General features: G+C 32.6%; 2 protein-coding genes across 5 annotated transcripts; both read right to left on the reverse strand.

Moving 5' to 3' along the window:
* Nucleotides 1-631: 631 nt before the first annotated feature.
* LOC116002969 (protein disulfide-isomerase) lies at nt 632-6,191 on the reverse strand. Its single transcript, XM_031243157.1, has 11 exons — nt 5,904-6,191; nt 5,359-5,389; nt 4,994-5,281; nt 4,672-4,860; nt 4,462-4,587; nt 3,925-4,062; nt 3,724-3,843; nt 3,331-3,448; nt 2,681-2,793; nt 2,010-2,203; nt 632-1,009 (listed from the first exon to the last, which is right to left on the reverse strand). Exons 1-10 carry the CDS (start codon nt 6,119-6,121, stop codon nt 2,015-2,017), a joined length of 1,530 nt encoding a protein of 509 aa, XP_031099017.1. The 5' UTR covers nt 6,122-6,191; the 3' UTR covers nt 632-1,009; nt 2,010-2,014.
* Nucleotides 6,192-8,756: 2,565 nt separating this feature from the next.
* Nucleotides 8,757-15,051, reverse strand: LOC116002721 (probable L-ascorbate peroxidase 6, chloroplastic/mitochondrial). Of its 4 annotated transcripts, XM_031242890.1 has the most exons (13): nt 14,810-15,049; nt 14,588-14,731; nt 12,353-12,473; nt 12,182-12,282; nt 12,017-12,104; nt 11,066-11,133; nt 10,872-10,958; nt 10,566-10,640; nt 10,409-10,486; nt 10,217-10,321; nt 9,322-9,396; nt 9,183-9,195; nt 8,916-9,038 (listed from the first exon to the last, which is right to left on the reverse strand). In XM_031242890.1, exons 1-12 carry the CDS (start codon nt 14,987-14,989, stop codon nt 9,190-9,192), a joined length of 1,128 nt encoding a protein of 375 aa, XP_031098750.1. In that variant the 5' UTR covers nt 14,990-15,049; the 3' UTR covers nt 8,916-9,038; nt 9,183-9,189. The 4 variants fall into 4 exon arrangements, with proteins under 4 accessions (XP_031098748.1, XP_031098747.1, XP_031098750.1 ...); XM_031242888.1 differs by lacking the exon at nt 9,183-9,195 and having other exon boundaries at nt 8,757-9,038; nt 14,588-14,728; nt 14,810-15,051; XM_031242887.1 differs by lacking the exon at nt 9,183-9,195 and having other exon boundaries at nt 8,757-9,038; nt 14,810-15,050.
* Between the last annotated feature and the right edge of the window lie 1,740 nt (nt 15,052-16,791).

Consider the following 16,791-nt stretch of genomic DNA (forward strand, 5'->3'; position numbering starts at 1 on the left):
AAGTGCAGCTCAGAAAAATGGTTGTCCAGTTTAGGTGTCCAATACCAAAAAAAAAAAAAAAAAAAATTAAATTAAAAATTGGAAAAGTTATTGTATTTTTTTTTTNAAAAAAAAAAAAAAAAAAAATTAAATTAACAATTGGAATAGTTATTGTATTTTTTTTTTTTTTGAAAACAAATCGTTCTAGTATTTAAATATATTTGTATATAAAAAAAAAAAAAGAAAAATAGCATAACCCTTATCAAATACGTATATATGTGTATCACGAAACCAAAACTATGGGTAGGACCAAGAAGCCAAAACATCAACAGTTATATGGTGGGCCAAAATCCACTATGAGCATTGTGAAAGCTGATCCAAATTATGTATATACAGTTAACATGTTATGTACTTTCAACTAATAGATTAAATATATTCAATTATTATGTGCATTTAGTTAACTAAAAGTTCATAATATGTTAATCTGAATTAAAATTTACAATCACATAGTAGAGCAGTAGACCTAGTCCAAGATATAATTTACACCAAAGCATGCATACAATATAGTGGTGGAACAGCAGGCCATCCGTGCAGCATCTAAATCATTGCAGACCAGTATCTTCAGGTTATACACGCTGTAGTAAATTATCTATGTAAAAAATGGCATAAAACATTTTATTCTTACAAAAGATGCATCAAAATTTGCAAGAGAGGTTAAGGCAAAACTAGTTTGCATTAGGATAACACTTGAAATATAACTATCATCTCATAAATACAAACCCTGCAAATGGCTTATATTTTAACTCTTCGATCATCGCTTCCTCACTAAAACTGTTATGAAAAGCAACTATCCAAACAAATTTCCAGCTTAATTAAAGTTTTTGGGGTTTCCATCCAAAGGTTGAGCAGAAGGCAAGCATAACAACAGTAGATGACAGATTAACTGAAACTGATTTCAATGGTCAGCCTCCCACAAAGCTAATAGCCTTTAAGATCGCATGCATAACCTTTAATAATGAAGATCTACATCCTGCCAACAAGTAGCAAATTAGAGTAATTAATGCACAACAGTTGAAAAGAAAAGGGAAAATTGCATTGTAATTACAGCTTTTGCATGCTGACCACCTATATAACTAACGCTTTTTGGTCAAAGTTTGGCCAAGTTAAACATTAAATAAAACTAAAAAACAATCAGTAAAGCATTGATTTGGTTGCAAAATAACCAGCACCCTGGTTGTAGGTAGCAATGCTGCAAATTTTCAAGCATTCTGAGCTCCAAATTGGGGGTATTTTGGTCATATATTAATAATAAAACTCAAAATGAAATACTTCAAATGTTACCCCCTTCCTCAATCAGTTGTAATGCACTAATGCATGTGTTGCTTGGAACTCCTGAATATGTCATTGAAAATATAAATGGCAATTATTTTGAAACCAAATGAACACATCAAGTTCTTAAAACAGTGATGAGCAAAATAATTATATATTTTCCCTAAATAATGCATTGATGATATTGGTTCTCGCTGCTACATAGAACAGCAATAATAGTCTCCAGCCCACATAGATCAGTGTACAAAATGTAAATGTAATACTCCGTATCAATATTTTAACCACTACATTTGATTTGGCTTGCATTACTCTTTAAACCCCAATTTGATCTAGCTTGAGTGATTGGTAAATGATCTGCATGCCATTTTAAACCTTTTCATTATGCATATATAAAATATATTAAATTAATATTACCATCAAGGGAATAGCCCACCATTAACCTAAAGTTGTAACTAAAAAAATATCCTTAGCTATATTGTACTACTCCCATCACTCTTTCTAAATAGGGAAAAAAGCAGGGCTATTTGGGTGGGTGTGGGGGAGGGGGGGAGAAGTAAAAGGAAACAAGTAGGTGACAAAAAAGCCCCCTTATTTCCTATTTTTTGGCAAATAGGCATTAAAGCAAAAGGTATTGGAGAAGTTCCCAATAAATATGTCTAACTGTTATTGATAATAAAATAATAGCAACAGAACTTGGTTACCTTCATTATAACTCCTCCTTGACAGAAGATTGTTCAGTATATTTATCCCGATTCTTCTGAATAAAACTAATGAAGCTATCCTTAGTCCTACCACCTTCATACCGCAGCACTTTTCCACTAGCTGAGATGAAATAAAGAGTTGGGTAACCCTTGACATCGAAAGTTTCACGCGGTATATCATTTGCAGTAGCATCCTACAAAGCAGAAGAATATTAACAGATCTGAATTCTTAGAATCTATTAATCTAAAGGAAACATTGGTATGCATTCAGAAATTCTAAATAGCTCTGACTATAGTTGGACTTCTCAACATAAACAAGTTTATTGTCTCCAGAGGAAAGAGGGAGCTATTTATGTTGAGAAATCCAACTATAGTCAGAGCTAGGCTTCATAAAACTATAAAAGGAAGCATAAAATAACAGCATAAAGAAAGAGCAGAATAAAAAGAAAAAGAAATCAATGATCCTACTGTTTTTGGCAAAAAGTAAAACACTTTAGCCAATGGAAATTGAAATAAAGAATTTAGTTATCATATACCTAACACTAGTATAGCATCAAACTATTTAAATTAATAAGTGGCATAATAGTCAGACATGAGTGACTGGACGAAATAAAAAAGAAATAAGTACTCATTACTGAATCCAAAACAAATAAATTTCAGGAGGGACTCACTATCTTAGCAATGGTAACATCAGAATCATTTTCAAATGAAACAGCAATTTCATCCAAAATTGGAGCCAACTTCTTGCAGTGTCCACACCAGGGTGCATAAAACTCTAATAAAACTGAAAATTTTGCAAAATGTTGATACATTAGTCAAAATACAAGTCTGCCAAACACCTTCTTATTAGTATGAGTAAAACTGCAAAAATAGAACATGAAATGTGTACACAAATAGGAAAGAAAATATGTATTAAAAAAAAAAAAAGGACATCCAATCACGTTACAGCTATCATACACATGATACCAGAAAGTTTTGGAACAGCATAGCATGATAAGATCACATCTAGTATTTGGATACATACCAACCCTAAGAGATGAATGGAAATAATAACAAATAAATTTACAAGTTTCAACTAACTATTACAATGCTCATACATCCACAGTTTATCACACCATATAATGACTATCACTGCAACACTTAAATCAAAATTTCTTTTCATTTTTAAAACCATATATTTTAAACAAAGCCAAGCAATAGATCCAATTCACACCTCTAATTTCAAACTTCATTTGTTTAATGTTTATCTAAAGAGACAACCTCTCCAGATATGTAATTCACTAATGGTTGAAAGATGAAAATGAAAGTAAATTAGACAGACCATTCTTCCGGGAGTTGAATACCATATCTTGGAAGCTGTCAGCAACAACCACCTTAACAGGTTCATTGTTAACCACAGGGATTGGTTCCGACTTCCTGTGAGGTTGTAAACTACCATCCTGCAAAATGATTAACAAACTGTTCATTGCTTCCTGTTCAACTTTAAATAACGCCATTTGAGGCCTTCTTGGAATGAATTTGATATAAGGCAAAATAGGATCTTTGTTTAGAGAGAAAAATAATGTCTTTCAATGGGAAAAGGGATGGCAAATAGTGATCAAAAGTAAAAATTCCTCTTATGCTTCTAATAAAATAAAATAACGATTTGCAAATGTTGGGAGTCCTTGGGGAAACCATTAGTTTAAAAGAAACAGGAAAAAACTGATATCATTACCTCAAACTGCTTTACCCAGGGCGCAATGTGGTCTGGCTCTACATTTGGCTTGAGATATTTCCCTCCATCATTGGTCTGTATGATAACTAGTGGCACCTGGTCATCTTTAAGCCCAAAGAACTGTTCATTGAAACACAAGACATTATATCAGTCAAGGAAGTTATATGAGTGAATTTTAGAAGCAAAATTTGGTATACTAACCTGGAAGGCACCTTGACTTGCTTCTACATCACCTATTAAAAAACTAATTCCTTTTCCTTTGTACTGCTCTGCTACCTCGTGATATTTTGATTTGAAAGTGTCAATTAGCTCACTACTAAAGTTTAGGAACAGCATAGCCTGCCAATTCAGTAATCTTATAAATAAACTAATGCCAGATGTAAAAGAAGAGGTAGGGAAGTGAACAAAGCACACATTCTTCAGACAATTTAGAATAAAGAGAACACAAAAAAGATAACAGGTGCAATCTCCAATGAGCAAAAAAAAATGAAGTAAGATTTATCAGGAAGCTATGCAAAAGGAGAATAGAAAGAATATAAGAAATGAGATGATCCTGGACCAGCCTGTCTTTTATAGTGCAATTGGCACATTCTTCAAAGAAAAATTTCACATATGAAACTCTTGTTAATAACACAGTTAAATCAGACAACAGTAAATGCGATAAATTGTTTGTTATAGCTCAAAAGTTGACACATAAAAGGTACCAATTTGAAATGCAAGTATGGAGAGCATATGAACCTTGGAATTGGGACTGTTGAAGAACTTGATAACAAATGGATGGTTGGTCGGGTCTTTGTTAAAGAGAGTTACAGTGGGAATACTTGATTCTTCAACGAGCTTCACTAGGCCATCTACATCAAACACCTGAAACAAACACACATATCTAGATTAAACATTAAGGTAAGTGTATCCAATATAATTAAATATAGTCAAAACCATGTATACTACCTTAAAGTCTACAAAAAGCTCATCGAAAGGCTTGAATAGCCTGATAACAGGGCCAGTTACAGATGTGTCCCCATGGGGAAGGTATTCAGCATTGTGGGTGTGACCAAACTCATAGTCAGATCGCAATCTCTCAGCAAGTGTTGTGAAATTCTCAAATTGTTCTCCAGAGAACTCTGGAAATACCCCAACCTACAGGATAGTTAAACCTTGTTCATTACCCTACAAATTCTTCAAGGACCAAACAGTAATACACAAAAACATGCAATATAGCACAAAGAAATAGGGGCCAAGGCAAAAGAGAGGGAGGGAATAAAATACTCACAATAACAACTTTTTTGCCATCAATTAGAGCCGCAGCATCATCAACTGATTTTATTTCAACAGATGCAGGGCCACTTTGTTTCTTCAAATAAGTAACAATCCCATCAGCATCACGAGGTCCTTTGTAATCCTGAACAACGCTCCCACCATATCTCAAGATCTTAATTGTAGGGAAACCTTTGATCTCATATTCACTAGCAAGAGGCTTGTTTTTCTCCTCATTTGCGTCAACTTTGGCCAAGATGACAGGTGGGTCATTTTCATTCAAAATCTTTGCTGCTTTCTCATACTGGGGAGTAATATAGAATTTTCATGTTACTAAGACAATATGTGTAGAAGATATATGATATGTAGGAGTGGTGTTACCTCTGGAGCAAGTTTCTTGCAATGGCCACACCTGTTTAATATTCAAAAAAAAAAAACAAAAAAAAAATGGAGAAGGAATTAACAAATTCACCCCAAAAAAAAATATCCCAGGTGGACATTCTATGTAGCAATTGACAAGCATTTTATCAGAAAAGGAAGCACTACTAGTCTACTATATGCCTATATACAATGCAAAAAATAATAATAATAAAAATAATAATAATAAACATAGGTATTGTACGTGTGGTGAACCACTTCAACCATCCAAATTACAACTGCAGAGCTAGTTCAACATAAACTAGGACAAAAATACACAAAACAATTCCAAAGCAATAAAACATGTCCAACGGAGAAAAAAATGTATCTATTTCTAGCAATCTCTCAAGAGCTAGTTCAACGAGGGAAAGGTCCATGATTTGTTATCTGCATTTCATTTAACGGAGAAATGGAAAATGCACATTTGAACAGTTCATATTCAGAATTCAGAATTCAGAATTTAGATCAAATCAAACCAAAACAGTGTGGCAAAAAGTGAAGGGAAATACCAAGGTGCGTAGAACTCGACTACGATGAACTTGTGTTTGGAGATGAAATCGGAGAAATTGGAGCGCTCCAGAGTGACAACATACTCCTTCTCCGAAGATGAACTCCCATTACTGCTGCTAGTTGTACAAGATATGGATCCGAACAGAGCAAAAGCAATCACCGCCACCATTATTAAGCTGCGGCATTTCCAAACCCTAGCACTAATCGTCGTCACCATTGCTGAATCTTCGCAAGCTGTTTATGCAATCTGAAAAATATCTTTTCCTTACATTTCTCTCTAGCAGTCTCTATATATACTCCGCAATGCAGCAGGCAATAGGATTCTATGAGCAGATGATTCTCCCCCACCTAAAATTACGACAACACCCTCATCAAATAAGGGTGTGTTTGATAACCCGTAAAATGACATCCGAAAAATGTTTTTCGAGTTTTCTGTGTTTGACAACGTCCGGAAAATGTTTTCTGAGTATTCTGTGTTTGACAACGTCCGGAATGTTTTCCGTTGACCAAGGAAAATCAGTTCATTTTTCCGGAAAATGACTTACGAAATTGTTTTCATAAGTCATTTAGGGAATGACCAGAATAGTTGTTTCGCATGTTTTCGACCAAAACCAAGTCATATCACCCATGACCATGAACCAAGGAGGTGGGAAAACTGCCGAAAACCTTTGCTACATTTTTTTTATTTGTTACGGAGTATTTTTTTTATAAATTCTATTTTTTATTAAATACCATTATTTTAATAACTATTATAATTTTTTATATTTTAAATAAAACAATTACAATGTTTAATTATACAATTATATCCATTTTCCAAAAAATGAACCAAACACACAAAGACAGTTTTCCATAATACATCCAAACAGTGGAAATGAAACTGTTTTCCGGAAAATGACTCATTTTTCAGAAAATATTTTCCAGATGTTATTTTCCTGCTTTCCAAACGGACCCTAAGGTAAACGCATGTTTGGTAACCTTGTTTAATTGTTTGATTTACTTAAATAGTTTTATTTGTTTGGTTAATCAACTTTTTGTAATAGTTTGACAACGACATTGTGGTTTAGTGGCACTTGGGTTCACCCCATGTGAAAGGGGTGGGTTCGAGCTTCTATGGAGGCATTGTTGTCTCAAAAAAAAAAAAAAACTTTTTGTAATAGTTTATTATTTCAAAATGCTAAAATTCAAAAAGTTGTTCAAAATAAATTTTTTATTTTATAGGACTGTTAAAAAATAAACGATATAATAAATGGTAAAGTAAAAAAATAATTAAAAAAAATACTAAAATCAAAATGGTATTAACCATTCATTTCATCAAATAATTAGACTCACATTTTTTAGTTCTCGTCATAGGTCTAACTTTATTGGCTATTATTATATTTGTATAGTATATTAGTAGATTCATTTCATCAAATAATTGGACTCACATTTTTTTACTTCCCGTTATAGGTCTAAGTTTATTGACTTTTATTATATTAGTAGATTAGTAAAGAAAAATTATAAGATAAAATGAAATTAATAAACCTAGATAATATTTTATTATGTTTTTTTTTTGTGTACTCAAGAACTTGTATTTCATTATATTTCTTTGTAATTTAGTTAAAATTAAAATTAATTTACTTCTTTACTAATAAAGTACAAATACTTAAATAAATTTAATTATTTATACTTATTATTGACTTAGAGACTATGGTCTTAGACTAGTTATTTAGATATAATTTTTATACAACTAAAAAATAATTAAATAATATTTAAGTACAAGTTTTGTACCTTTTGTATTCAATGACATTCAAAGTAAATGATGAAAATTTTGAGTTTGTACTAGATACTCTGAAAATGTTTTCTCTACAATTTGTATAAACTCTTCTAACACATTACAGTTATTGTGTCTACACATTTGCACTATCATGTTACTTGATACGTGACACATTTACTATTTAAATATTTTTATTTGAAATAATATTAACAACAACAACAATAATAACCATAATAACTATTAATACCCATATAAAACTAGAATTTATATTTGTATTAGTGTAATATCATTATATGTTTTATGTAATTTATAATGAATTTTAATGTAACATCATATAAATAGATAAATTGTCAATTAAAACAAAAAAAGCTAACAGGTTAACAAATTTATTTGCATCACTCGTTAGTTTATTGTGTCATGTTTACCCATTATAAATTCATGTTTGTGTGTGTTATTGTGTATGCATTATTGACCCGTTAAGCTTAATGAATCATGTTTGTGTATAGGTAACACGTGTTAATACCCTATATTTACACGACAGGAAAACAAACGCAAGACATGAATTTACACATGAACCACCATGCTAAGTGAAAAATACGCAGTCTCCCACAGATGTTCAATTTTCAGTACATCCAAAGTCCAAACTGTAAAAATAAACAGTGAGGAGTCTTTTTTTTTTTTTTTTTTTTAGTAATATCAACTCTATTACATCAATACTGCTTCCACTGATTCTCGATCTCATGACCTCCCATTTAAAAAAGTTGACGCTTGACCATAAGATCATTGGCAACAGTTAAGAGTCTCTATTCACCAAAAATGAATTTTTGCCAATGCTAGAGTAGTTAATCCCACTAAAATCTACGGAGTAAATAATATTCTTCCGATGATGATACAAATCTGGTAACACTTAACTGAAGAGACTATATATTACTATAATATGGTTAAGTTATACACGATCTTCGGCAGCTACTAAATTTCAGAATAGATTTTATTTTTCCTCCTTGTGTAAATACTTTTTCCAGGGAAAAATCACCAAGTAAAAGATTAAGGGTTAGTGAAAAAGCATAATTAGGATTAACTATCAAGCCACAATGCCAGATAAACAAAAATCATTTATATTTTCCACAAAACGTTACTTACCTTTTCCAAAACTCAATTACTTGGTAAAATATGAAGGGTTAGTGTACAATGACACTATACAGTATTTAAAGGCCGCATGTTGGGATTATTAGTTTCCAAGCAAAGATGTTAAAAGTGCCAAAACACCAATTACAATCATGATATTGAGAAAATAGTTTGTTGGAAGAGGCTTATCTGGGCTTCCCCCAAGACCTTCATATTCTGCACGAATCTTTTGCTTCATGGCATCTGACAGCTCCCTCTGCAATTCAATTCAAATACAGAACATTTATTGAATTTACTTCTCTCCTCCATAAAGACTTCAGAGTTTTTAGATTTGGGTACAAAACATTTGGTAATAGCTTCATCTTGTGTAATCAAAAGAAACAGCAGAAGAAAAGATAACTTGTATTTTAATCCTGCAGCAACCATAAAAAAGGTAAATGATTTAAATGCTAATATACTTTGTTAACCAGGGTATAACAGGCAATAGTGGATGTAGTGATGCTGAAAAGAGAGTCTATGGAACTACTTATATAAAGTACCTTTCCAGATGAGTATTTTGCTGCTACAAATTTCTCTGGTTGAGCTTCTGTGGGATTACTATCAATTGAAAAACCCTGACCAAGGAAAATTCCATATATATTAGAATATTTACCATACTAAAATTGATAAGATTTGTAGTAATGGAATGAGATCAAACTTCCACATAAGGTTGGATAAACAGCTTAAATAAACACTTCTATGATGATCAGTTTAAAATTAGCTCCTTGTTAGCTCAAAACAGTTCAAATGGGTTTTCCCTTTCAACTTTCTGATAAGCAACTTCGAATAGCTTTGGGAAATAACTCAAAACAGCTTTGAAAAAGAAACCCATTCAAATAGCTTTTGGAAATAACTCAAAACAGCTTTGAAAAACAAACCCATTCAAAATAGCTTTTGGAAATACCATTCAGGGATTGTTGGACCAGTTCAAGGGCCAATCATGGCCTTGGCCAATCCTAGTGGCTAGTGGGGTGTCAGTCTGTGAGAAATGAAGGAATTGAAACATAGGCCAAAATCACAATTTAATTAAGAAACTAACCCAAATAATATATATATATATATATATATATATATATATAAAGGCTTCTAATATGTAGTAAGGTTTTCAACTAAGGTTATGAGTTGGTGTGTGCAGTTGATAGAGGAAAAAACTCCAAGAACCATCCAATTATAAATCAGGAAGAAAACAAAATGCAGCAATTCATTTATATTATTAGATTAGGATGAGTTTATCAAAACATTCATTATAGATTGAGCAGTGAGAATTTAGTCAAGGTTCAATACAAAGTTGTCTATCAAAATAGTTCTAAATTCTAATATTGGAATAATAATAATAATAATAATAATAATAATAATAATAATAATAAAAGGAGAAAATAAATGAGCTAAACAAACCTCAGGAGGATCAAATTTTGCTCCAAGATTGCTGAGTTTGGCATGGGCTTCTGCATAATCTTTAAAAAATGCATCTTGGTCTTCAGCATATTTCTCAGCATATTCCTGTAAATTTTTAATTACAAGTTTAAAAAGTACATAATTTCCATCATGTAGTAAATCACAGATTAGTTACAATCTACTCTATTTCACCTTAAAGGATTGATCTTCGAAAAGAACAGCATCTGTGGGCAAAACTAGGAGGTCTTCATCCCTTTTTGCTTTTATATCCTACATTTATAAAATAAGACTTAACAATAGATCAGATCTTTAATCCTTCTTTTCTTCGTAAAATGGATTGTTACTGAACCTTAAAGTAAGAGTTGTCAAACTTCAGCCACTTCACAGTCCATGATTGACCTCCAGGGGCACCTGGCCCATCTTTCTATCATGATAACCAAAAATAAAAAATTAAAAAAAAAAACAAACAAACAAACAAACAGAATATTAGACAGTAATCATTTTGTTAGTGAATGTCATGACTGCAACAACAAAACTAGGCTACAGAAATCCTAAATGCACTGCAGACATTTTGGTGATGCATTTAGCACTTTACTATAATGATCAGGCAATCATCATCAAACATTATTGGCATAGAGAATTAGGACATTCATACGGTGTATTTTGTTTCTGGCTTTCCCCAGCCACTGCGCTCTGGCCTAGAACGTCCCAATGTGTGTGCACCAGAAAGTGCAACAATTTCCTGAAAAGCAATCAAGCTTGCCAGTATGAAACATAATGGGCCATATGCATCAAATTGCAAGCCTAACCCAATATAATATCTATCTGACCAGTGATAATGAATCTCACCTTATCATTCAGTCCCATTCTGTAGAAGACATCACGTAAATGACCAGCAGGGGAAGGAGGACCAGCATCTAAGCAATGAAGATAAGTAAGTTGCAATTTGCAAAAGCACTATAATTGCAAAAAAAAAAATATTGCTACATGAAAACAAGAAGGTTAGGCTTCGGAAATAGAAGGTTCAGACTAGATTTATTTTTAAAAAAAAAGGTAATGGACCATCTAGAATGTAAATTAAAGTGCAATAGGAAATTTCTCAAGAATGGAGACATGTAGATAACGAATTGCATGTGAATACAAACACTAACTACTCACCCTACAGCCATACAATTAACTGAAATAGAGAAATGAAGCTTCTTAAAACCATTGCATTGACATCAAAATAGTCTTCAAACTATAAATGTCAAATTAAACATGAAAAAACACTTGGAACAAGCATATTTAAACAAACTAAACTAGCTATTATTGCAAAATGCTGATTGCATTATTTGCAAGCATATATTTTATTTCTACATATATGTAGATTAAATGTTTGATGACTTGATGCATAAAGATCCCTGGAAAGTTCATTCAGTTGCAAAGTACACCCCGAGTGTCAATGGACATATAACTTGCATGAAGATGTCTGAAGTTTTACACAACTACTCAGGCATTCAAAGTGATACTCTATAAACTTGCATGAAGATGTCTGAAGTTTTATATAACTCCACCAAAGTGAAACTAGAGCTTGGTGATAAAGATTCTCTCCATTTACTCCATTCTCTGAAATCATAATGTTTTGTTTTTATTTACTATGCTGCGTTGGCTTATAACCAGAACAAAATTCACAATTTTGTTATTTGTATCCATTTGAATTTAACATTTATGTGTAACAATGTCATGGTAGTCTTGCTTCTGCACTGTAAAAGCTCAGAGTATTGTACAATAAACAAGAAAAAAAAATTTAAATTATCTCACCAGGAAGCCTCCCTTCTTCTGGGCATTGTTCAGGTGTAGAGACATCTTCTCTTCCATATTTCATTGGAATTTTGGGGCCCCCAGCCTCCTATACTTTTTTAAGAAACCAAGTGAATACATTATACATTTACATTTTCTAAACTAGAATCAAAATGGATAAACCACCTCAATAGCAGTAGCACTAGCCAACTGAAACAAATCTGCATAAGTCACACCAGAATACTTGTCCTTGATTGGCTGTAGAAGTTTAAGTGCATTTACCAGACCTGAAGTGACAGTTTGTTAAGGCAACATAATAAGTTGAGCAGAAATAGAAATCCTAAAATCAAGACTAACCAGCATTTGCTGCATGTTTCAGTTCAATCTCAAATCTTAAACTTCCATTAGCTCCCCCTCTTATTGGCCATTCCTCAATATTTTTGTTATAAGTACCAGCATCATGCCAACCCAAGCGCACCTGTATTTATTGAGAAGTACAAGACAATTAATGTGCTACAATCTAGCTCCAGTGCTCCACATCACAGCGGAGTCCTATGGCAGCAAACAATCATGTAATGACATCACATGGAGTTAGTAAAATCACCTATTACTGCTTTATTTATAAGATCAATTTATTAGAAGCACCAAGCAGTGCAACCCCAGTATAATTCTTTAAAAAAGAGATAAAATAAAAATTTAAAATAGTGCAACCCAAATACATTCAATGCATTTACATCTAGATCAAAACCATCCACAAACAAATATGATTTGTTTTAGTTAATTCCAGGAATGGTCCCTTGACTATTGACATTTACCAATTTTTATCTCAACTTTCAATTTGACCATAATTGGTCCCTTTACTATTGATTTTGTTCCAAATTTAGTTCTCTAGTTAAATATGTGTTTAATAGGCATTAAATTTAAGGGTAAGAATGTAAATATTAGCTAACAAAATCGCCTCTCCAAATTTGCATATTTAAGGGTGTTGAAATAAAGGATATAATCGCCTCAAATTTGGGGTAGAGACTTATCAATAGCCTCGCCCAAATTGGCTTATGCATCAACATGTTCTTCACATTCCCACTAATGATGAAGTGATGAACTAGTATATGGAGTTTATGAACCTAATTTGCATTTTGCCCATCTCAATAACAAGCCAATTTTTACATTCTTACCCTTAAATTTAACTCTTCATAAACAAATATTTAACTGGATCACAAAATCTGGAACAAAATCAATAGTCAAGGGACCACTTATGGTCAAATTGAAAATCGAGGATAAAAATTGATAAATCCCAATAGTCAAGGGACCATTCTTGGAATTAACTCCTTTTTTGCACTTTTTAATCTCTTGCTCTTTGCAATAGTAAATAAATTCATTTAATGCTTCAACTAGCAACCCTAGTATTAAGATAAATAAATTTTCATTAACAGATGATGCAACATTGCTATAAAGTAGGATGCAGTCAGCCAGTCACTAAGTAAAATTATTAACCTTTAGTGTTGAAGATTAAGACTCCTATGGATACCGATAATAAAGTTTTGCTTATAAAAATACCATCCTATTAAATAGGTAACCCATCATCTGCTATTCAAACCACACCACACCCTCTCCCCCTTTCACCCTTCAAAGGATCTCCTATGTAGGTTTTCACATCCTCCCCAAGTGTTTAGATCATTTGTTGGCATATTATAAAAGGCTCAACACAGAAATCTCATGCTTGTTGTATTTAAAATGCTTTTAAGGGCATCATTACCAAATAACCAAAAGGTTATATATTTAGTGATTCTGGATTTAACTTCTTTGCTTTCAACATCAAAAAAATAATAGATTTGAATTCCGTCCCAAGGTTGCCAATTACACGGCAGAAAATAAGTTGGCTCCTAGTATTGATCTTTACTACCATGATTGAATCAACTAGTGCTTCATGAAATAGAAACTATGGAACTGTATAACCAAATGACCTTTTGTAAATAGACTAATAGAGTACTTTAGCCTAAAGTGTTCTCATTGGAATGCCAGAGTGTTGTGCTTGTTTAACTTACTCCTTGTGTTGTAAAACTCAACCTAGGTGCTAGGTACCCTAGGCCAAGTTGATTTTGGCCTTAGATGGCCCTAAGAAAGCAGTTCAAACACTCACTAAAGCAGGATTCTAGAATTTGCATTAAGAGATTTTGTTTGTTTCTGGGCATATAACTAGTCTAGAAGGGATGTGCAAACATTAGCTGTGTGTTTAATCATTATATAGAAGTTAATGTGCAATATTTTCAATAGCTTCCGCAGTAGATAAACTTCAAAACAATTTGGCTTTTAACTAACAATAAATAAAAGATAAAAATAATGATGCAATACTTTCAATAGCAGGCACCGTATAAATAAGTCTGTCCAAAAGTATGTCTGTTTGTGTGTGTATCATCATTACAACAACATTTCCACATTATTAGCTAGATAACTATGAACTATTCAAAGATTTTTACCATAGCCGGTACAGCAGAAATAAATCGGTAACAATATATATATAAACACTCAATATAATAGTTAGGATTACTAAATTATTAGCGAGATAAATAACAGACATTCAAGGATTTTTACCATAATAGGATGGCAAAATGTAGTCTTAAGTAGCTCTTTGATGTCCTCTTTCGCACTCCTCAGTTGATCGGGATTCGAAGCGAAGCATTTCGGCGACACCACCGAGCCAAAGCTTCGGCTCAACCGTGGAACCGCCGCTCTCTTCTGGAAAGAAGTCGAAATTCGATATCAGAAAGTAGATTTACATATGCATAGGTTAAGGAAAAAAAAAAGTTAAGATACCTGAGAGAGGGAGACCGTAGAGAGAAAAAGTGAGGATCGGAAGCATTTTAGCGATAAAGAAGCGGTGGTGGGAGTGGCGACTGCGATAGAGGCGGACGGGAGGAGGCGAGAGGTGGCGGCGGTGAGAGAGGCCATGGAAGCAGTTGCCATTGCTGACGTGAGAACGACGCGCTCGGCCATTGGGTGCACAACTGCAGACTGTGGACTCCTTGCGTTTTGGATAGTGAGGGAGTGTGGCCTTTAGTTAATGTCTTAATAATGAGCCAACGCGCCAATGCCAGTTGCCCCATCCAGCCATCGAAGGGAAGCTCAAACGACTTTTTCAGGCTAAATTACAATTCCAACCTTCTAGTTTTAAAAACTTTTTTTTTTTTGAACAGTCTAGTTTTAAAAACTTAAAACCTGGTTATAGAGGGGTAAAAGGCAAATTATTGTGTGGATTATAATAAAAAATACATTTTAATATATTAAATGCACATTATTTGTGTACTAAATATACATTATACAACATTCTCTGAATACAATGTACATTTTTAATATATTAAAAATAAATTCTTTTTATACTGAATGTACATTATTTGATAGTAAAACGAATAGGCTTAGGTCAGTTCATTACTTAGTCTGTTTGGCTCAATCCAATTAAAGATCGGATCGAACTTGTTCCAGTTCCAAAATAAAATTAAAGTCTGATCTAATCTATAGTCCTATAAATAAAAAATAATAATATTAAGAAAAAAGGACAAATAATTAAGCCCCTAAACTTTACATGAAAAGTCAATTAAATTCCTAAACTTTTAAAAAGTGCAATTATACTCTTTAACATGTCAAATTGAGCAATAAAATTCAAAAATTGGTAAATGACATGTTATTACAAGTCATATCAGTTTAGGAATTAGTTCAGCAACAATCCGGCGACCGACGACGACTCGGTTGTCGTCGGTCGCCATCTACTAGAAAAGGCGACCTTTTGGTTGATGGAGATGTTTTCCAGTAAGATTTTATCGGTAACTTGTTGGTTACTGATAAATTTGACTTATTTGACCAAAATTAACAAGTTTGAGGGTTTAATTACACTTTTTTTAAACTTAGGTACTTAATTAATTGACTTTTGGTGTAAAGTTTATGTGCCTATTTGACCTTTTTTCTTAAAATATTAAAAATTACAAATCAACTAATTTAAGTTATGTTGAGGTGGAAATGGACTCACAAATTGTCTTTCATGATATTTCTTCTAATTCCTTTTTTTCTACGTTTGGACTTTTAGTAGATGATATTAAAGAATTGGCATCTTTGATTAATGATGTCGAATTCCGTTTTGTCAAGCGATCTGCGAATTGTGCCGCTTACTCTGTTGCTAGAGAGGCCTTTTCCATGTCAGGTTGTAGGGAATGGTTTGATATCCCGCCTAGTTTCCTTGTAAACTGTCTTTCACGTGATTTAATGCATTAAGTTTTTATCTTCAACAACAAAAAAAGTTATGTATTCCTTCTAAATTAGTTTTACAAGTTAACATATTTATTTTTAACTAATTTAACTTAAGAATTATTTAAATAATAATAATAAAGAAATCAATAATTAATAGTGTAATACCATTATTAAGAATAAATTTACAAATTGTAACTACTAACTACTAAATAATAAGGGTGTCAAGGACCTTGTAGTCCGGTGGCATCAAACCCTTCCTTTTATACGGGAGGTGGTGGATTCGAGCCTCAGTGGAGTCAATATTGACTCTTGTGCTTAAAATAAATTAAGAAAGTAGCTATGAACAGATACTGCATTCTAATAGAGTTAGTAGTATTCAAAAAAAAAATAGTAAGGGTAATTTTTTAAAATTTGAAACAAATAAAATTTTACAATTTTAAAATATTTTAAGGTACTAATTACTAATTAGTATGCTAGTTAGGTAGTTAACTAGCTAAATAGTAAATAACTAAATACATAAGAATTTAATAGGCATAAACTAGTATCACACTTTTTAA

The sequence above is a fragment of the Ipomoea triloba genome, chromosome 13 (assembly GCF_003576645.1).
Source record: "Ipomoea triloba cultivar NCNSP0323 chromosome 13, ASM357664v1".
NCBI lineage: Eukaryota > Viridiplantae > Streptophyta > Magnoliopsida > Solanales > Convolvulaceae > Ipomoea > Ipomoea triloba.